Source organism: Pygocentrus nattereri, chromosome 2 (genome assembly GCF_015220715.1).
Source record: "Pygocentrus nattereri isolate fPygNat1 chromosome 2, fPygNat1.pri, whole genome shotgun sequence".
Taxonomy (NCBI): domain Eukaryota; kingdom Metazoa; phylum Chordata; class Actinopteri; order Characiformes; family Serrasalmidae; genus Pygocentrus; species Pygocentrus nattereri.
Window position 1 is genome coordinate 11,799,293 of NC_051212.1, and position 22,845 is coordinate 11,822,137.

General features: G+C 39.8%; 1 protein-coding gene across 1 annotated transcript in view; it reads left to right on the top strand.

Moving 5' to 3' along the window:
- Positions 1-22,845, top strand: part of LOC108412305 (cadherin-2-like) — a 170,888-nt gene that overhangs the window by 121,766 nt on the left and 26,277 nt on the right. The window contains exons 6-11 of the mRNA XM_037530869.1: positions 4,513-4,657; positions 5,164-5,336; positions 8,071-8,208; positions 12,180-12,365; positions 13,826-14,079; positions 15,886-16,028. Of these exons, the coding sequence (XP_037386766.1) occupies positions 4,513-4,657; positions 5,164-5,336; positions 8,071-8,208; positions 12,180-12,365; positions 13,826-14,079; positions 15,886-16,028 (1,039 nt within the window). The remainder of the gene's footprint in view (positions 1-4,512; positions 4,658-5,163; positions 5,337-8,070; positions 8,209-12,179; positions 12,366-13,825; positions 14,080-15,885; positions 16,029-22,845) is intronic.

Sequence of the window (22,845 nt, forward strand, 5' to 3'; positions counted from 1 at the left end):
CAATTTTTAAAAAATGTTTTCATTGTCAGTTAGGAAAACATCTTAAAGACTGAGCAGAATTCATTTGAATCAAACAGTCAGCACTCAAACCCTTCAGCAGTTTGAACCACGTTTGGGCCAGAAGCGTTTTAGTATGTGCTTTTAACAGTAGTTTTGGAAATAAAAACTGTCAAATCGTCATTAAGGTAAAACCTGCTCTTCATACCGAGGAAGACACTTTAATGGCCCTTGAAGTTGAACATAAATATACCCAAAGGTTTCATTCGTGATTGCAGTTTTTTTCTTACTCCCTGCATAATTTAATAACACATAGTGATAGTCAGCACATAAGAGTAGCACATAAGTCACCTGGCGTGGTTTGATGTGAAGTGGTTTGTTGTAGCGAAACTTGCAGACTCGGATTTCTTCACAGTGGCGGTGATAGGAACCGGAGTGTACAACCTGTATAGTTATATGATCAGTGGACCTACAGAGTCACGTGAAGATCTTTTAAAAGCAGACTGTTAGCGATTATGCAGTCATTGTTCATTTAGACTGCCATCCATCAGCCTCAAGGCAGATATAGATTGTATTGTTTCTGCTATGCTAACGCGGCCGCAGACACGAATCCCAAATTGTAAAAGACTTCCTTTGTTGTAAGTTAAACTCAGCGGCCTTGAATGTGTAACACGACGCGTGACTAGCTGGCTTAGTGCCTGTGACCCCATTTACACCTGGCATTAACATACGTCTTGGGCAATCATGAGTGAGTCATGCTTAGTACAGGTGTGAACAGAGTCCAATGTGTCTCAGTAATAGATTGTGATTGGACCATTAAAACCACCTTCAGAGCATTTCCTGACAGCAAAGGACCATCCAAGCAACTGGACTCGTCTCTTGGTCTGGTTTAGTGGGGAGTTTCACTCATTTTTCTAAATTTCTGCGATTCCGTTGTCGTTCGGAGTGGTTTGGTGTTAAATGGTTCATTGTAGAAAAACACAGACTCTGATTTCTTTACAGTGGTGGTGAGAGGAGTCACCAGAGGTCACAATGTCTACAACACAAGTGCATTTTATTTACTATTCAAGATGATCGCTGAGCTACACGGGCCTTCTGAGTTTTTGTATGCAGTGCTAATGATGCTAAAACAGCGATAAACTTTCTTTGAGGTCTACTTTACTTCTTGGCACCTTTAAGTGTACCTCTCTATTTTCAAAATACATTTTAGGTTAAAATCTTCTTTCAAAACTATGTGAAAAGAATTTCTCATGCAAACCATTTCACATGGCACATTTCTGTGAGGGAGCTTTCGGGCTTTTTTGCTCCAATCCGATCTCTCTGCCATGGTTCACACTCGTTTAGGTAAGTGATTCAAATCTGTTATTAATGTGAATGAATCCTGAAGCGACCCTCATGCACACATCCTACTCAGTAACATCACGTGAATGAAACGCGTGCGTCATGAACAGCGAACAGACTAACTAGCAGAGCGAGCTTCGCTGAGAAGATAATTAACTTTGATCAGCTCTCAGCTTCATCATTAGAGCAAGATGAAGGCGAAAAGGGTGAGATGTGTTGATTTTCCACTGTTTGCAGGCTTTTTCTGTTCAGCGCTGCACCCATGATAACGTTGAGTGATGTCACACGCCAAGCACAGGAATTCCGATCTGAGCGTCACGTTAAGGTGGCAAGACCAGATCTGATCTAGGACCACATACGAAAGTGGCTCAGGTCGGATTTGAAAAGATCAGATTTGTGTGTCCACACAGCCCTGAAAGCATCAGATCTGAGTCACATTAGGGCAGAAGTTCAGATTTGTGCCACTTCAATCTGGTAATGCGCACGTAGCTTTAGAGGCATCAAACTCTTCAGACGTCTGGTTCCAGTCACCACCACTGTGCACAAATCAGACTCAGCAAGAACGGAGCATTTACTATCGAACCACTCTGAATGACTTTGTTTAGCTTAACCATGCGGAAATGTTGAATGGAGCTCTCCTTGATTGAAAAGTACCAGGATGTCCCTGAACTCTTGCCAGTAGCTTAATAAGAAAGCTTTTCACAAATTCACACTGGCCATTTGGCGCCTCAGTTCTCTGGTCTTTTCAGTGACTCACCTCACACAAAGGCAGAGCGGCACTGTAATGATTAAATGCGTTTTGCACTTGGGGGTATTTTTAATTTCAGATATTTACATTGTCTCCCTAATGAGAGCATAGAAGGCATATGTTTTGTATGTTTGCGTGCCAGAAGATAACCGGGAACTGTGAGATGCATTCTGGTTTATCTTAAGAGTTGTGTTTGGCCTGATGCCTACATCTACCCATATTTCAGATAAGACATATTTGTCGAGTGTAAGTTTTGCACTGCATGATTCTCCTAGACTTTAGACAGTAAAATGATTCAGATTCACTCTGTTGGGCACTCACCCTGAAACGAAGCCCAAACAGCAGAGCACATCGACCCAGCCATATCTAAAAATTTACTGCAACAATTTCACACTCAGAAACTGCAGCTTCAAGCATTACTGTCAGCAAGTTCTCTCAGTGCTCAGATAGCTGGAACATTTAAATTCGCAACCCACACCCACACTCACACATAACCTATCATGCCCTTTTATATTGTTTAACCCCTAAATGCACAAGTATTGAGATGCTGTCGTTGGGTTATTAACTATTAGGGGACGTTACTGTACTGCTCAAATGTCCGAGTCCACCTTTTATTCATTGGAATTACAGTCGGAATGGCAATTTAGCACAAGCTGGTCCAGTACAAAGAGAAAAAAACGCTCCACTCTTGCTTCAAATCTGAAAAATCCACAGGTGTTTCTGTCCATCCTTCCCCTGTGAGAAGACAGCTCAGCACTGTGGGTCTGAAAGGATGCATAGCTGTCAAGAAGCCTCACTGAGAAAAAAAAAAAAATGGCAAAATAAGTTTTGCAAATCAAATTAAAAAGATGCTGGTTAGCTCAGAACAACAGACTGACCACCCCAGAGCCCAGACCTCAACATCACTGAATGTGTTATGGAATAGTTTGAATGGTGAGAAGCAGTAAATCCAACCATCTTTTAACAAATTTAAAAAGTATTTTATCTTTAATGCAGTTACAATAGTGAATAAGAGGGACAAGTGAATTTTATATCTCCTGTTTGTACCTAGTTGGACTTCCCCTGGCTTGTTTTGTATTTGTCTTGTGTTGTATTTAATGTGTGTTTTTACTGATTTATACTATGGAATGGAAGATTGACTCCTTGCAAATGAGTTTTCTTCTGGAGAGACAATAATAAAGGCTAAATTGAACTGATCACGGGTTGGTAGCTTTAAGGATTAAGACCACCCACACTTTTGTGGTCTGGTGACACTATGGCCTCCAGACCTCTAATCAGAGAATAAAGAGCGTGAGGTATTTCCACTGAGTGTAGTGTGTTTGGGGGTAGGGGTGGGTGGATGTCTGAGCCCTTGCTGTAGGCTGTAATGCTGAGCCCTCTGGTCCCACCAGACAGGCCTACGTTTTCGCTCTATGTCAGCTTGCATAACCAATAGAAATGTTTGGGATGAGAATTGTGGACGAATCTCAATGTCCAGTATTTTTCATGTACAGAACACCTCATATAGGTGTACTTAGAGGTTAAAGCAAAATCATGAACTGGCTGAGGACCGTGAGGACTGGTTTGGGAAATACTGCCATAATTGATACAGGAGAAAAATGTTTTTGGAGGCAGAAGCTGTTTTTCCAGGCCAGTGCTCCTTCAGAGAGAGTTAATTTTTATTTATTTTTTACCTTAAGAGATGATTACTGGTGTACTCTTCATTTTTAATCCCATCTGATTCTGTTATGCCTGTGTTTTGTCTAACAGTGATCATTGCAAAATGTATGACCTTCTATGATTGACTTGAGTTGTAGCTGTAGTAGTCAGCGCAACTTCAAATTAACTTTACGGTGATATAATAACAAAACCTTCTAATGGATGCAGCCATTCTCCGTGTTGTTATTGTTATTGAGTGTGATGGCTGCATAACTCCTCTTTCTGTGCCCTTTCAGTGTAGGCTGTCAGTGATAATTGAGAGATATACAAATACTTTATTCAGTATGGAACGGACATTCAAAATACTTATAAATTACATTATACAGCATCCTTTGGTTAAAATAATCCAGCTCAAATAAGGGTAATCACAACTGCACACTGAACTGACTATGCCCTTCACGCTCTTCAGAGGAAAACTTCAGAAACAAGTACTTGCCCACTGAGCTTAATCAGGTTGGAAATTATGTCCTTGTGCTTAAGAAGCAGTGTGTGTGTGTTGTGTGTTTGTCAGATGGGGTGGTTATAAGTGCTTTGATTTCCTGATTATGCGTTAAATGGTTAGCTTGCTTGAGAACAGCTCTGGCTATCCTGTCTTCATTGTTAAGGCCTCTTTATCACTGTGTTATTTGGGTTTTTTTTTTTTGAGTGTGGGAGTACTAAAATTATTGGTGTATGTGTGTAACTTGATGATGTGTGTCCTGAAATCTGATGTTTTTGTTCCTCTGCAGCTCAGGGCACACGCAGTGGACCTGAATGGCAATCAGGTGGAAAACCCCATTGACCTTGTGATCAATGTCATTGATATGAATGACAACCGACCTGAATTTGTCCATCAGATTTGGAATGGAAGTGTTCCAGAGGGCTCCAGGCCAGGTACGTTCCAGCTGAGGCATCATGTACCCTGTATATATAAAAGTGTCTCTACAGAAACACAAAAACTGTATTTTTTTCAAGAGAGAACAAACAGTAATATGTTTATTAACCTAGATAGAGTTTGCTATATTTGCACTGCCTTCTCCTGATTTCTAGACATCAGTTTGCTTCATTTTCTGTTCCTCAGCCAGCTGCTTAAAGGAGCCCATAGTTAGGTTAAGTTTTAATATAAAGTTTGGAGAGTCAGAAAATATCTCATGTGTATATATATATATATATATATATATATATATATATATATATATATATATATATATCAGCAGACAGTTCCCAGCGACAATTCTAGACCTGTCTGACCAGTCCTGTTGAGTCCAGAAAGGCCTTTTCACTTCAAAAATCAGCAAAATATTTAATTGGGGTGTCCAGTCTTTTGCATAGAACTGTATCTGTCTAGCTCCCCATCACTGACTCTTGAGGACCTGTACTTGTCGGCCTTTTCTCTTCAGGTACGTCAGTAATGACCGTAACAGCCGAGGACAAGGATGACCCTCGCACTCATAATGGTCAGCTGCGCTACAAGATCCTCTCTCAGAATCCCGAAAGCCCCAGCGCCAACATGTTCACCATCAACAACCGCACCGGCAGCATCATCACGGTGGCAGCAGGACTGGACCGAGAGGTAAACACAAGGTTATTTATTCAGCCTTCGCGCTGATGCATGTGTTCCTGTCTAGCTTTATGTTATTAACGTGGTGACAGCGCTACACTAAAATTTGCAGACACTTCTATGTCTGTAAAATGCAGGTCTTAAAATGTTGAAAAGGCAGATGGATTTGGGACAGGACGACATATTCAGATTTGATCTGTATTTCAGTAAGTGAATGTAGTTATTTAGCCAAGGCACGTTTGGTAATTGAAGACTTTACTTTTGCTCTGAAGCTATAAGGCTAATGTAGCTACCAAGTAGTGGAAGCTTGTAGCCTCCATTTACCATCATGCAAACCGTGTGACTAAATCATTACGCAGATCAAACAGATAAAATTGAGACTTCTAGATTCAAACTGCATGGCTGCCACAACTATTTTTTAGCTACATGACATTTCTATAGAAAACAGTTGTCGTATCGTGTCAGAAATCATATAAACAAGTCTATTTGAGATTACTTAACAACTCAAAAGGTTCTGTAAATGTTCATGGTTATATGTAGGAGGGTATCTAAGATGTGTCTAAGGGGAAAATTCAGCAAATTAGACCATTTCAAGATTTATTTCTGACAGCATTCATACGAAGATATAGTATTAAAGCAGTGTTTTTTTTATTGAAACTCTGGAGAGTGAGAGTGCACTGAGAATCTGAAAACTGCATAAAATTAGATTTTATCAAGATCCGTTCAGTGCGTTTGCTTGCAATTGGGTGTCAGTTAATGGGAAAACCCCAGGTCTACATAGGTCAGGCAGTTTTCAGATTCCTGCTTTGCAACCAGCCAATAAACTCACAAAATAAGATGTAAACCTAATGTAAAATGTCATGTTGCAGCTTTTTTTGTATGAACAGAAAATATGAATATACATCATCTAGAAAACAATGAATATTCAGATGCTTCATTTTATCAAACCTGTACCTGGTTTCACCTTCGCACCGAAAACATTTTGTTGCCATCACATGGGTTTTTGTGTTAAAAGCCACTTGCTGTTTTCGCACATGTGCAAACTGAGAAAGCTGAAAGAAATCAGAGGAAGGGTTTACATGCGCTAAAATCCAGCTCTCTCAGTCTGATTTCATACTCAGATTTCTAGGCTTTAATCTGATCTGTGAATAATCAGATAAAGGCCGAAATCCAATAATGATTGGATCATTAAGTGCGTGTAAACACGCTCAGTGTCATTTTAGTGTTTGCTCTGCTCCAGCACACCTGATTCAGCTTCCCAATTCATTATCAGCCTTCATTAGCTGGATCAGGTGTGCAGGAGCTGGATCAGACCCTAAACTGTCCTCTGCAGTGTTTTGTATTGAGTAACACGCATCAGGTTTGCTCTGCCTGGTTGGCTGTTCAGGGCCTAATGGGGATTTTAATGACACGCTGACTAATGCCTGATAAAATGCTGTTCATGACTTAACACCTCACAATTATTCAGCCTAGAGCCTCAGCAAACAGCTACACATTTGCTGGGAGGCTCTATGTACTCACACACACACACACACACACACACATACTGGACAAGCACTATGAACACCTGTACACCTACTTATTCCTACAGTTATCTATCTAATCAGCCAATAGTGAAAACATTGGGGAAAAATGTGATCTCAGTGATTTTGTCTGCAGCATGATTTAGCCTGTTGGTGCCAGATGGGCTAGTCTGAGTATATTGATAACTGCTGATCTGCTGGGATTTTCACAAACAACAGTCTCTAGTCTTTAGAGTTTACTCAGAATAACGCAATAAAGAAAAAACATCCAGTGAGCAGCAGTTCTGTGGACAGAAATGCCTCGTTGTTGAGAGAGGTCATTCAAACTATTTTTTCCAAACTTTAGGCTGACACGCAGAGGCCTCGACACGCATTACACACACAGTGCAGACGGCTGGTGAGCTAATATACATCACACCTATCACAGCATGCACAAACAAACAGCTCACAGCGCATGCTGATCCATATCATCCAGCCCGCGGTTCCTAATGAAAATGTTGGACTTTGTCCTGCAGCACCGGCTGGCCCTCATCACCTTGACTTATAAAGAAACAAATGAGATATTATACTTGTTGAGTCTCTGTTTGAGAGGAATATTAATGAGGGGCATAAAGGCGGTGAAAAATTCCATTTGATGTCGACACACATAATTATTTTATCTCTCGTGACTCACTGAAACGGTGCCACTCTGCAGTCGGCGTTTTAAAATCAGCCAAACCGACCCAAACAAAAAAAATGTTAGATCCACTGAAAACGCTTCAGTGATCACATCTCAGACATTTAAATTAATTGGAGGGAAATGATTAACCTCTGTTGCTCTCATTTAACCCCTTATAGTCCCTGACTTATTACATCCTAAGGCTTATTATTCAGTAACTACAATGTGAAGTGACGGAGCTATTCTCAGGTTACAGTATGCTGTAGATAGTGGAAGATAGCAGAAGAGATTTGGGTGTAAAGTGATGTCTGTTTTTATTTGCTTCTAAAATATTGGTTTATTTCATTCAATGAATGTATTTGAGTTGAATAAAACCAATTGCTTGAAGTTATTTTGTTGGCTTCAACTGACAAGCCATTTTTACAGTGTGGTGAAGGAACCAGGCCTGGTTTTGCCGGCGGCTCTTTTTAATGTTTAAAGACTTTAATTGTTTGCCTGTGGTCTCAAATAAGCTTAAGAAATTGCAGTTCCTGATTCAAGTTCTGTCTGACTGTTCTGCTTTCAGAAAGTTCCTCAGTACACCCTGATCATCCAGGCCACTGACATGGAGGGAAACCCAATGTACGGACTTTCTAACACAGCCACAGCGGTCATCAGGGTGGAGGACGTCAACGACAACCCGCCGGAGTTCACCGCTGATACTGTGAGTCAGACTGTCCTCAGTTTGTTGTTTCGTTTGACCCTTAGTAGGCCTTTCTTAATTAGTGCCTAATCGCCCGATCACAATGATTTAATCTGATCACGATTATTTAAGCAGTTATTTTCCACAGTTGTTGGCTTTCACTGTTGTGTTTACGCCGTAACAAACAGAATCTGTTGGGTGCATTTTCATCCAATTATGGCAAATGCATTCAAATAACAGAGCAGAAAGCACGATTGAGTCACATCACAGATCCTGCAAAAACAGCAGAAGTTCTAACCTATAAATGGTCCTCTGATACCCTTAGAGGGCGCTGGGTTGCAATGTTTGTTTATTTAATGTTTATTAACCCTAGAATGTATGAAGGGGGTCAGATTGACCCAATAGGGTATAATTCCTGGATTATTTTAGCAATAAAGACTCATTTTTAGAAGCAGTTTATTAGTCTTACAAGCATCATTTCCATATTTCTTGAATTTAGGCTTTGGAACAAGTCACATTTTTGTATCACTACCCAAACTCTTCGTAAAGGGGGCCAAAAAGACCCCTATGCATGGAATTCTGAGTTACCATGGTATTTATTATGGTATGGTTTTAAGAATATGGCAATACTTTACTGCAGGGCAGCATTCATAAGGCTACATGACACCTACATAAACTTGTCATGACAGTTCGCTTAAACCTACATAAACATTTCTCAAGGTTTATTGCTATTGATTCCAATACGGGTCATTTTGACCCCCTTTATTGTGTTTGTGTCTTCGGGTCATGCGTAGAGTTAATAACATCTTTAGGGAGTAACAGTGGACGTGTTTGTTTATTTGATGTTTCTTAACCCTTCTGTGGTTGTGTTGGTGTGTTTGTTACTCAGTGGTCTGGTGGACCCACCACATTATTGATTTTTTAAATCAACACAGCCATAAAAATGTAGATGTTTAAAATATCAGAAGTAGCCAGTGTAGTGTTCTCCTTTAGCAGCTGTAGCCAGTCAGCAGCCTGTCCATGTTGTCCACCCTCTCTCACACACACACACACATACAAACACAGACACACAGACATACACACACTAACAGCAGGCGATGTGGGAGGAGAACCGAGTGAAGACACTGAAAATGTGTTATTTTAGAAGTTCTTCACAGAAAACGAGACAAGAAATCTGAGGTTGAAATAATAATAAATTGCATAATTTTTTCTTTTGATAAACACTGAAAATGTGTCCCCCAGACCCCAAAACCACACAAGGGTTAAGAACACCTTTAGACGGAAGCAGTGAGTAAGGTTTGTTTATTAGAGCTTGAGCTCTTTCTGTCATCAGCCGGAAGCTACTAAGTTACAAGACAGCTAATTCACACTTTGTCCACTTTATATTTGTACCTTTATATATTTAATTTTAAGATTAAGACAGGGCCAAGTCTTGGAGTTAACACATCCTCTAGAGTGAACAAACTTAAATATGACAGATTTCTGCAAATTCTATATGAAAATATGCAGTTATGTTGAAATATAATGTAGAATTTGTAATGTAAATCGAACAATAATAACAACGATGGATTTCTAAGGATTAAGATTCACCAGTGACTGAGAACTTGGACCACCTGATCTTATGATATAGATGTCTGAGTGTTGATATTAGCATGTGTAAGTGTTCAAACAGTGTTAACGTGGCTCTAATAATTGACATACTTTAGAATGGCCTGCTATTCACTTACCCTCTCTCTCTCTCTCTCTCTCTCTCTCTCTCTCTCTACCTCCCTCCCTCTTGCTTTTCTCCGCCCTGACAGGTAAGATATTAGCAAGCCATTCCGCCCAATATCTAGTTAGTCTGTGATTTCTGTCACTTGTCATAGGAAACGACTGAGGGAAAGCACAGTGGTGTTTAATGGAATTGGTAAAGTGTGTTTGAAGGACATTTCTCATTATTTCCGAAAAGCCTTCGCGACAGCCGGGAATATTTGAAGAAAAATCTAGTCACGCTCGACAGCCTGCTCTTTAGATATTAATGAGGACTTCAAAAACACTACCTTTGAGTTTTGTTTAACCACAGGAGATATTGCGGACCTTTTGCAGCCCCTCCCTGCCGCTCGTGCCAGAATAAACTGCCAAGGCGACTTCTCTTCCATCAATCTCTCTCTGAGTGTAACACAAACCATGTATTTCCCAGACGTGTCTGATTCGATTACTTCGGAGTGCTTCACATACGATAACATTCGGAGGCAACATTTCACCGTGATAACATCATCATGCTTAATTATGTAGATTATATTCTCATTCATGCAGCACACCTAAGGTGGTGGGAAATATGTTATTACGTGCTGGAGAAATCTCAGCAATGCCAGGGTTCATCATCAGTATAATGGTGTCTGACGGCTCTGTGGAGTTCTCGTTACAGAGTCTGTTAGTCTGCGGCTGTGTGTGAATGCGGGTTATATATAAGTCTGGAAAGTAGACTGAAATGCACTGGATTCAAATGTGTGCATCATCTCCACTAGAACAATGGAAGATTACGTAAACACAAATATTGGTGACACTTTATTTTGAGTGGTTCTTATTGGATGAAACACTCAACGGACTCTCAGTAGCATGTCAAAGGTTTTGGGTTGAGGTTAAGGTTGGGGTCAGGATTAGGGTCAGGATTAGGTTTAGGTTCTGGGTGAGGTTTGTAAGGTCAGATTTTGGGTTGAGCTTTCGGTTAGTGTTAGGATTAGGTTTTGGGTTGGGGTTAAGGTTAGGGTCAGGATTAGGGTTAGGTTTTGGAGAAGTTGGTAAGCTTAGGTTTTGTGTGATGGAAGTAACATATTAACAGCACATCTACTTAATGGAAGTAATGTAACAGAACACCTACAAGATATTTACTTCAGTCTTTCACTGCTGCTACTTCACTGACATGTTGTTGATGTGTTACTGATTATCTATTAAGAGTTTATTAATCATCTACAAAGGACCATGGAAATAAAGTGTTACCCAAATATTCTAAAAACGGGGAAGAAACTGAATTACAGAATTGGTCGGTATATTTTGAATGTAACTTGAAATGAATTTATCACTGTATTAATGAGATGCTGTACATTCTTCACATTTACATTAGCAGCATCCAGTTGGTGCTTTCAAGACAGAAGCCTCAATGTTCAATCTGGCCGAAGTGAAAAGGAATAGATGTCAACAAAGGTTGCGGACATGGCATTTTATTAACTAGTTTTACTAAATCCTCCCAGTAATCAGCTGAAATTGTGATTCTTTACGAAGCTGTTCAGTCCACAGTGAAACCTCAAGTTTCGACAAAGTTATATTCCGCAATTTTACTGCAATTCAGGATTATTTTAAAAAATACAAGGACACACACACACACACACACACACACAAGATTTTCACTCACCTTCGCACCTATGTAAATGTAATATGACAATAAATGTTGAGATAATAATTGTGATTTGAATTGATTTGAACAATCCAGGATACAGTCAATGTTTCTAGTTACAGTATTGGCTTTTTGAAGGCTAAACATCGCTATGATGATTTCTGAGTCATCTGGTTTCAGTAGAAAACTGTTTCAAAACGATTGGTGTCAGACAATTTTTACATTTGAGCAATATTTCTAAACCAATATTTGATTATATATTTATTGTATTGAATATTTTTACTTATTATTGACTACTTACTGTACCTACTACATACTGTGCTTACTGTTTACTATATATTGTGCTAAAATATTTGCACTTTATTCATTGCACTGCATTTGTAAACCCACACAAATGTTATTAGTCATTCTATTATATTAAGTCAAATGGATCTAATCACAAAATCTCGACCATCTGGATATGACTGTTTATGTATGGGCTTCAGTTGATATGTATGTGGAAAACATCGCCACCACTACACAAACCCCATGTTGGTGCATCCCTACAAAACAAACATACTGCCATCGTTCTGCTATATTCTGCGTATATTTACGCCGTGTGACTTTGTCCCTCACACAGTTCTATGGTGAGGTTCCAGAGAACCGAGTGAACGTCATCGTGGCCAACCTGACGGTGACGGACAAAGACCAGCCCAGCACTCCAGCCTGGAAGGCAGTGTACAAGATCACCGGCGGCGACCCCACAGGCCGCTTCTCCGTCCCCACTGACCCCACCACTAACGAGGGCCAGGTGACCGTAGTCAAGGTAAGCAGAATTACCCAGAATCCACTGGGAGCCACTTACACACTCCTTCTCTCTGCTTCTGGCTCCTGCGTGGCCATGATGCTTCCATCAGAAATCCTTGCAGTGGGCATGTTTAGTGGAGGCTGAATCGGATTTCTGTCGAAATGAATGTCCCTCATACAGAAATTCGTCCAGCTGATCTGCTCCTCAAGGTCATGTTTGATGCATACGAGTTGTCTTGTGTCCCACTACAAGCCTGTCGGCCATAACCATGAGCTTAAATGAATCTTATTAGGTGTTTTTCTGGAATCGCATTAGTCTTAGGGAGATTATGCCAGAAATTCTTTTCTCATTCCATCCTAGAACCACAGCAAGCTCCTTGTGGGCTGTGCCTCACTCTCCTCCTTTGTGATCATTTTCATCCTTTGAATCCCAAATGAATCTGAGTTCTCTGTAAAATAAGGAGACATGAAAAGAGGAGAAGCCACATAAATCAAGATAACAGCAGGCTAAAGAAGAATAAATGCTGCACAAGCAGCTGTGAACGCAGCCGGTTGCAGAAATGTTACTGTTGAGTAACTTGTTTTTTGTTATGGCTCAGAAAACAGACACAATGAAAAACTGCTAATCTAGAGTGAGTCAAGGAGCGGGCGGGGAAGGGTGGCAATAAACCATCTTCTGTTTCATGTTCTTGAGCACTGATCCGGTGAAAACAATCATTTTAAAGTACATCATTTGGTGTGATCACATGATGCAACTTGTTCCATGACGCTGAGACACTTGGAACTGTCGGGGCTGGTTTTCAAATGAGTTGCAGGGCGATTTACAATATGTGTAATTTAGTGTGCAGTTTAGTCTCATGTATGTCTCACAAAACCAGAGTTGCATAAAAGATTTACCAGGTAAAGCCGGCCTTAATAATGACAATAACAATGGCACCGTTTCTAATTTTGGTTTGATTGCAAGAAACCCGATAAAGACACTTTAGCTCCATAATTCATGACTCAGTGCATGTATGCCGTTAATCTGATATCCTTGGTTTCACTCAAACACAACTACATAGAAGAGTGGCTTAGATATTGACTGAGACCTGTAGACCTGTAGTTTTGCCATCATCAGATTTCTAAACAATTATTGCCAAACATCTGATTTTCTGCAGTCACATGCAACATTTTTACATTTTGTTCACTTCTGCACATTTTAATGCTTAACTACTGTTTATTTTCTGGAATGAACATAAACATATGCCATATATATATATATATATATAATAAGCTATGGCTAGTTTCATATTTCATGTTTTATTTTATGCAATACGTTAAAATCAGCAAATAAATATACATTTTTAAGTTTGTTCCAGAAATGCTTCAGCTACTGGAAAAAATACTGAAAGGTGTTAATGATATTAAATCTTTATTAGCAGGGATATAACAAGGCTGCTGTATAGTTTCTGACTCTTGAGTACTGATGTCGCCTTACAGCCCGTGGACTTTGAGACCAGCCGGACGTTTGTGTTAACGGTGGTGGCGATGAACGAGATTGCGTTGGAGCGAGGGATCCACCTGCCCCGCCAGTCAACAGCCACCGTCTCTATCAGAGTCATCGACGTCAACGAAAGCCCCTACTTTGATCCCAACCCCAAGCTCATCAAACTTGACGAGGGGATGCCAGCCGAGTCTGTGCTGACCACTTTCACGGCCCAGGACCCCGACCGCTTCATGCAGCAGACCATCAGGTACAGCTTTGTCAAGAAGCACCCAGCTTCTGATTCACTGCTCACTGTGCGCTGGCTGTTTGTTTAGTACTTGTAGATTTAAGCCACTTGTCCTTGGAAGAAAAAGGAAATCTGCAGCGTTAAATTAAATCACAATTCTACTGTTTTTCAAGATATCTCTATAATCAAATTGGTACAATGTAAACAAAGACATACAGAGTGGTTTGATATAAAATGCTTCATTCAGGAAACTTACTGGGTTAGAATTATGCAAAGTGGTGGTGAACCAGACGTTTGAGAAGTGTAAAGCCTCTGGAAGCTCCCTTGCAGAAAGTTATTACAGGAATTCTGAATTCATTGCCTGATGGCTGAGACATTGTTTTAGGATAGGTCTGAGTTCAGATTCTGACATAAAACATCTGTTAATGCCAAAGGGGAACATGCAGGCTGGTGAAAAGCAAAATAGTACAAAACATATTTTTTTCAGATTTACCACTATTTTACAATTATCATCATTGCATATAAAACTCAGAAGATGTGTAGTTTCACTGGTCAAGTAAAATATTTCACTGTTATCAGAACAAAACCTTGTATCTCTAAAATGGCATCTTTACAGGAGAAGGAAAAAACCTTCTTTACTTTTAATATAAGTCAATGGAACCAGACTTTTTCCAAGTAAATTTGGGCCATTTTTTTATCCATTCATCATGAAATTCACACACAATGTAAAGGCCAACAGGCATTTTCAAATTATGTAAAAACTGAAAAATACGGCTTACCCTGGTTCCTATCATCACCCTGAGTTATTAAGAGTCTCAACAACTGACCATTTCACATTAAACCACACTGAGTGACTTTGTCTTAAATTTATATCAATTTCCATTGTAAGTGAAGTGTTTTTCCTTTTCCTGTGAAGTTTGGCAGAAAACTTCATTTGTAAACTTAGCTTAAATCATCAACATGGAATTTTGTCTGTTATCCACTACCACAGAGTTATATGCTTCCATTACTTATTAGCCACAGTAGACTCAAACATCTTGGATGATGAACTACATTTAACCTCTTATTGACCAGGGAATTTACGTGACCAAATCATAAGACAAATGATTCAGTAACTGCAGGAAATAAACGCACATTTTAATTTAGTTCATTTATTTATTGTAAAAGCTTCCCTGAAATGAACAGAAAATGTGTTTTATGATCTACACATGTTGCTCTATGCTTGCAATTTACTGCTGAAAGCCAAAAGTCTCAGATGCTTTTTGTATTATTTTATTACAATCATTTTTACAGAGCAGATCACTGAAGAGACGCCATCTGTTTGTAGTTTATAGCCCAGATTTGTGAAAAAATGTGTCGACTTTCAGTAGAAAAAAGCAAAAGGTGAATTCAGCTTCTTTTATTATAAGGGTTTAAAATTACATCGCCCATCTGTTTGACTGGAGAGAAGACAGTTACAGCCTCATACGACACCCACCTTCTGAATGTAGCTTATAAAATATGAAAGTGATGAAAAATATGATGAAATGCGTTTTGAAACCAGTGGTCTTGTGTAAATTTCACCTTTTTGCCTTCTGTATATGGCTTAGTTCTAGGACTAATATAAAACTCAGTCCGGCCCAACTCAGTCCAGTCTCAGGGTGGTCATGGAGACCTTCGTTTCAGTTGTGAGGAGACACTTTTTGCAGCAGTAGGATACAGTGTTCCTTTGAAATGCCCTTTGGTAATCATCAACATAAATTATGTATACATCTCCAAGCCTGGATACACAGAAAGCTTGAATGTCCTTACATATTAACAGCATCCCTTAACATTCTCTTCTTTCAGATACTCCAAACTCTCAGACCCAGCTGACTGGCTGAGGATTGAGCCCAACAACGGACGCATCACGACCATCGTCGTTCTGGACCGCGAGTCTCCATACGTTCAGAATAACATGTACAATGCCACCTTCCTCGCTACTGACAGCGGTGAGTTGACCAAGCACCAATTCCGCATCATCTGAAGGAATTTTCTGTATTCAAGAGTCCATTTCAGGAGGATGTGTTAACTGTGTGGTATTACATATAGTGGCCCCAGAAAATATTTGTGCCATATGTAAAAAAGTTCATCATGTTAGAAAAAAAATGTAGAAAATGTAAGAAAACACATTTATTTTGAAAAAAAAAAAATCATTTCATTACTTGTTTTATTTTTAGTATTCTTTTAAAAATTTTAGATCAGCATCATATGAGCAGTTTCTGTAGGTTTGTGTCCAAAATATATTTATATGTTTCTGAGTTCATGATTCCATCGATGAACACAAGCTCACCAGCGTCAGTGAGTATGTTTATATGCGCTCCATAATCCAAACATAATCAGATTTCTGCAGCTATCTGATTATTTAAGTGGTCATGTAAACGGCATACTCAACATCCGATTTCTCAGATCAGAATAAGTTCTAGAAATCCAATTACTAAATGTGATAGAGATTAACTATAAACTGATAAACCTTACCTCAGTAATTCGATTCCTCAGTGCATGTAAACTCTTACTCTGATTTCTGTCGGGTTTCTCGGTGTGAAAACAGACGGCGGTACTGAAAATACCCAAGCAGCGTTACCACGAGACGCAGCAAAACACTGTGGAAGCGACACTGAAATCAACTGCATGCTTAACAGAATGATGGGTTTAAATATTCTTCACCTTCCAGATGATGTATGTTCATATTTTCAGGCTCACGTTACGTTTACGCCATGTCTTCTTCTTAAGTGCATGTAAACCTGTTGATCGGATTACTGACAAAGTCTGCTTATCGGATTATTAAGTGCATGTAAAGGCGCTGATTGAAAGAAAACAGCCCCAGACTCTGAAGTTTCCAGTTCTTCATGCTATCTCCGCACAAGTGATGGAAAAATATCATGTTGTTAATAATGTTATAAAGTTCCCTGAGGAACTTCATTAGGTTTACCGATGATTAAATGATTAACGTGTCCAAATACTTTTGGGGCAATTGTATTGTTGCTGTCACAGGAGCACACTTGTATCTCCGTAACAGTTAACAGTAACTTTTAGGCAAAGGAAAAAAGTGTTTTGAAAGATTTACTTCTCAAACATTCTGCTGGTCCTTTCTTCGTGGTATGAGAGCTCGCAGCTTGTGTGTTAAAGTGATGTAAAAAGTAAACCTAGAAGAGATGAAGCGCTGAGCTCTGTATGGATAAATAGGTGTAATTATTTTTTTTAAGATGGTAATAATTATTTCTTTCACTTGAGCTGCTTGAGGACATGGAAGTGACGTGTTTTTAACTCAAGGGACTGTTTGAATGCTGGTCTTGCATTTTTAAGAGTAACAGTGCATCAGCCCGTTTGTACGTTCACTCAAGCGTGAAGCTTGTGTACATCCTGTGGAGGTGACAACGTACCAATGATGGATGTTTTAGAGCAGAGGTCACTAATAGGCGGACCCCGGTCAGAGTCCGGACCCAGGCGCTGTGCTATGTGGACCTGGACCTATAACCGATAAACTATGGAGAACTATTTAATTTCGACGGGTTGGTTCTATTATAATTCACACTAAATGAATTGGGCCGAGACTCAAATGGGACTCACAGACCAATCGCATGCGATGTCGATATCACACATGACGCTACTCATCCAGTCAGATCTGTGCATTACGATGAGCACTGAGACTCAGTGAGTGAGTGACGCACACACAGCGGAGGGACGAGGTGTCGGAGAAGAAAGTCAGGGGAAGTTATTTAACATGGCGTGATGGAAAAACAGAAACTGACAAATGTTGTTGAAATACGACTGAATTGTACTTTATTTGATTTGACTTTGAGTTGTTGACTGCATAAGATGTTGATATACCTGCTTATAACCACTAGGCTACTTCAGTTTACAGTCTATGGCACTGAATCGTAATGTAAGTGAGACATTATGATCTTCTTGACCTTTGCTTGAGGAAGTTTCCTCTAACTGGACCTTATTGAATTTTAATGAAATACCCCTGATCTAGAGGTTCTACCAGCCTGAGCTGAAAGCTGAAGTCACCTTGTCGGAGTGTGTCTGATGCTGCATGTTTGCACTCAGGTGAAATATTTAGCCTTGCTAAAATCCTGGTGGAAAACAAGGGCAGTGTTTCAGAATTATCCAAGTCTGTATGGCTGCCCGCCACTCTGGCAGCCACCTCCTAGATCAGCTATGTTATCTGGCTTCTCGCGGTGGAGGTGTGGGCGTGTGTCCACATTTAGCATCAGACAAAGACACCCCAGCCAAGGTGAAAGTGCTAGCAGAGCCCTCTGGGTTTGTTAACTTTTTGGAAACATGAATGCAGGCACTGTCAGGCTAGCGGGACATCAACCTTCTGTCCTCCAAATAAGGTGTGCTTTGTGTAAGCAAACAGAGCTGGACAGTATATATAATTTATTAATAGTTATCGCAGTAGTTTCACTACCCTGATATATGCAAATGGGCCTTCTAACCTGACCTGTATGTCTGTTCTAGGCAAGGCATCTGTATTTTGATGCATTAAGCCATTTATGCAATCCAACATATGTATAGAATAATGGACAAAGTCATATAGGCCAGCCTTCAGTTACACTTTGCTGAAATAATAATGGAGCCGCCAATTTGAAAATGACCTTAAATGCCAAAAATGTCCTTTCCCTGTGATAAAATCACAGTAATGCACAGCCTCAAGTGACGTATTGCTTTTATAAAACGGCAGCCAACATACAATATGATAAAATACACAATTTAAGTTATTATTAATAATAATTGACATAAGTATTCCACCAAGAAATGTTGTTCCTTTAGAGTACACTTGTCATTACCAGTCACCCTTGTTCTGTTGTCCATCGCTGTGTATTGCAGTCATTTCATGATTTTTTAATAACTTTTCATCGTATAACAATGAACGTATGATAACACAGCAATGTTTAATACAAAAACTTCTGCTTTGTAAGTACTAGTTGGTCAGCAAGTGACCACTGCGAGTCTTATTTAACACCAATCCAGTGGCGACCTCTTTTTTTGCTGGGGCTGAATCTCAAATGGCTCCCTGCTCCCTACATAGTGCACTGCATATGAATTTAAATACTGGATCCTGCACCCCAACGGTGCAAAATACAACTAAGAAATAGTCATTTGGGACTCAAAAAGCGATGCGCTTTTTTCCTGTAGAGGCTAAGAATTCTACACTTTTATAGCTAGTACACTATTTGGGATTCGGCCTGGGTTTGATGCTATTTCTCACCGAAAAATGGACATTCAAAGCATGTAATCCATTCAAGTAACATTTCTAATTTTACAGTTAATCATAGTGTAAGTGCTTTCCTTCAAGTCTGTGAGATTAATGATGACATTGTTTAGGCTGTTGGCTCTTTTAGCCTCTTAGCTAGCTGACCAGCCTAGTTCTAGTTAAGAACATAAGCCATCAGCTCCTCAGTTTAAACAAAAATACGGGTTCTTACTTCATCAGTATACTCGGTGGTCCATGTGAGCAGCATGAGAGTGAAAGATTATTCCATTAACAGTACAAGACTTTTTTCTTGCCGTGGTGCAGTAATACACACTTCAGTTGTTGTGAGGCGGTCATAGCAGTGGTATAATGTGGATTTTGCAATGGCTTTGACCAATCGGATTTTAAGACCGGAACTAACTTTATCCAGTTTATAATATTATGTAACGTAATAATGACTCAGGGGTATAAAATCAGGATACCAAGCAATCTAATTGGTCCAATAAAGCTGGTAGGGTGTCTCCATCTGTTGATTCTTATTTAGTTCATTTTAAATGTATATATTGATAAGGAAAATCAATACAAATTAATTAACAATACTGTGTGTGTGTGTGTGTGTGTGTGTGTGTGTGTGTGTAAACGTATGTTCTAACAGATCATTTTACCCTTAAGGTTTAAAATAAAAATAATTAAATATCACTGATCCAATGGCTTTCGTGTAGCCCATGTTCAGAGTAGTGCTGCTGATTATTATTGCACAATAAAATGAATGTAACAGAATAATCTGCATGTAATATTGGTTGAAATATGTGATTATATTATATGAAACTAGAACCATTACATAATAACAATAACAGTGTTCATATGAAGTTTATATACAACTTTCACACACAAAAAGTAGACTTACAGAAGGTTTTACGGACTTACAGCTTAAATTCATAGTTAGGCATAGAAATCAAATGTGCACAGTTGTCCCCTGACCCCAGTTGTCGTCGTTCAGCTAAGACTTATTAGTCTTATTAGTTTATTGCTAATGTTGCTAACAAACACTAGAAATCTATAGTCACCCAAATCTTGTCCATAAATACGTCCCCAGAAGGTCGCTCAACCTGCTCAATCCGAGACCAGCTCTTCATTAGGATCACTCAGACGTGTTGATGCGGTTTAGAGCACAATATGACTTAGTATAAACTATAAAAATGGAGAAAACTTAACTGCACAGCCAAACGCAACACTTATTGCAAGTCATGTTGTGCTCTAAACCACATCAACAAGTCTGTGCAACTTACATTTAATGATGACCTGGTTGCAGTTTGAGTGGGTCAACTCATTTTGGGTGACTACCGACTTCGTGTGCTTGTTAGCAATGTTAGCCTCGAGGCTCCAGCTTAAAACTAAAATAGCAGAATTTGGATGCTAAACATATCTCGGCTCATTGACTACATCTGGGGTAAATGGAGAATTATGTAAATTTGCTGTAGTGTAGGCTCGTAGTTGAAGTATACTGTTATGTAAGCATAGCTAATAATGACTCATGGGTATAACATTTGCATGAGTAAGGGCTCCAGTAAAGCAGTTACAGTGGCTACATTTTGCTGTAATTATCCCATTGTGCCATATCAGGGGTTCACCAACGCCTGTATTATTTCTTTCTTTTTTTTTCTTTTTTTTAATTCATATATTGCGATTTGTAGCAGTAAAATCTCAAAATGGTATTTGCTCTACTTTGCACATCCCTGCATGCAAGTTATTCCCTATTTCACTGCTGTCAACACCACTAGCCTCTGTTTCCAGGCTGTTCTGTCTGCTTTACCACTAAGTTGGCAAAAGCTCTTCTTTTCTGGAGCAGAATCGCTGTTCAAATGCAGTGCGAGGTATCTGAATGGATTATTATTATAATCATTTTTACAAATATGTTAATGTCCAAAATCAAGAAGCCCTGAAAATCTTTACAGAAGTAGATGTTGCTTATAAATGGTCACTGATCACAGTTCGCCAACTGCACACCGACTTTTTTGTTCTAAATACAGGGAAAAATGTTGGAATTAGTCTTTGTGGTAATGGACCATATGCTACAGATGCACTGGATAGAGATCAGATTGAAAAACAATGGAGTATTCAGTGTTAAATGAACCGAAAGAGACCGTGGACAGTGTTGGGAGCCCAGTCATCATAAAAGCTCTCTCAGTAAAGAGATTTGCGGTTAGCGATGGTGCACTGTTGGCTGAGCCGTGCGGGTTTGAGAGAGGCGTGAATAGCGAAAGCCTCTTTGGCCGTGTGTTCTCAGGCAGAGGCGGCTGTGTGTACGTGCCAGCCAGCAGTCTTTAGTATTCAGCACCTATCACAGCCACTCGGGAAGATACTCACTGTATGTTTACAGAGAGCGGCCTGACGATGCCCAGTCTAATGTGGGAAGTGGTGGATGATAGTGATGCCGCATGGCAGCTGCTGGCGGGTTCGCTGCGGCGGGACAGTGCTGATTTCAGAGAGGGAGAGAGAGAGACAGAGAGAGAATGAATGAGTTCATGGAATTGTGTTTGTGGATAAATGAAACTGCAGCCATTGAGAAAGAGCAGCGCTTCTAAACCAGCTTGGTTGTACAGGCTGTTCCGAATGCAGAGCTGTTAACCTGCCACCCTCATTTTTGACATCTGATGAGTGTAGATGTGTATTTGGGGAGTAGAAAGGCATCAGTGTGTCATGATACATTGATCTGAAAGTACTGATTTGTTCATTTGTTTGGAGAAAATAAGTCAAAAGCTGTTTTCAAATCCAGAAATTGCTTGTTTATATTGTGCTTATTGTCTGTTCCACTATCGTCACATTTGGGCTTTCAGTTCAATTTTAAAAGCAAAGCTCCTGATGGACCTGGCTCGAACAGCCGGGTGCAAAAGTTTTGACAACCCTAGACAAATTATGTGGTTCGTTGATTTCCTGAGGGAAACAAAGTTAACACATCCTCTGCAGGTCAATTGTCAATATTTTGGCACATTTGCTGAGTTTAACATGCCATGAAATGCTGAGAATAACATGCCATAACTTTTGCAGAGGCCACATGTATTATTGGTTTCCCATTATGTTCAATTCAGCAAGTAAACAGTAATTGTGCATTAAAATGTACAGTTTGTTCTCTGCAGAGGAAAAGTTCTTATTGTCAATTAGAAAGATAAATACATGTCATGTAAGCAGGGGTGTGCAAACTTTTGCACACCACCAGATCTCGCTCACTCATTCTGTACAAAGGGCTGCCATAAGCACCCACAGCTTTTGGTGCTTCATGATCAGTGCTTTGCCTCTGAATCCCATCAAAATAATTGAATTGAGAGATTTCCTAAAGAATCTTAATGAAGTCAAGTCATTGTGGGGTTAAAGGGTGTTTCTCCACTGCTTATTCCAAAACAAGACTCAAAGCAGTGCCAGCAGAATTGACCACCATTTTCCACCTGCCTTAAATGACCAAAACACTAATTCTGTGAAGGCTACGATAACTGCTGCTGGCGTCTGCTTCCTAACTAGCTTATGTCCCCTTAACCAAGTAGTAGACTTGTCCAGTTTGCATTGTAGGG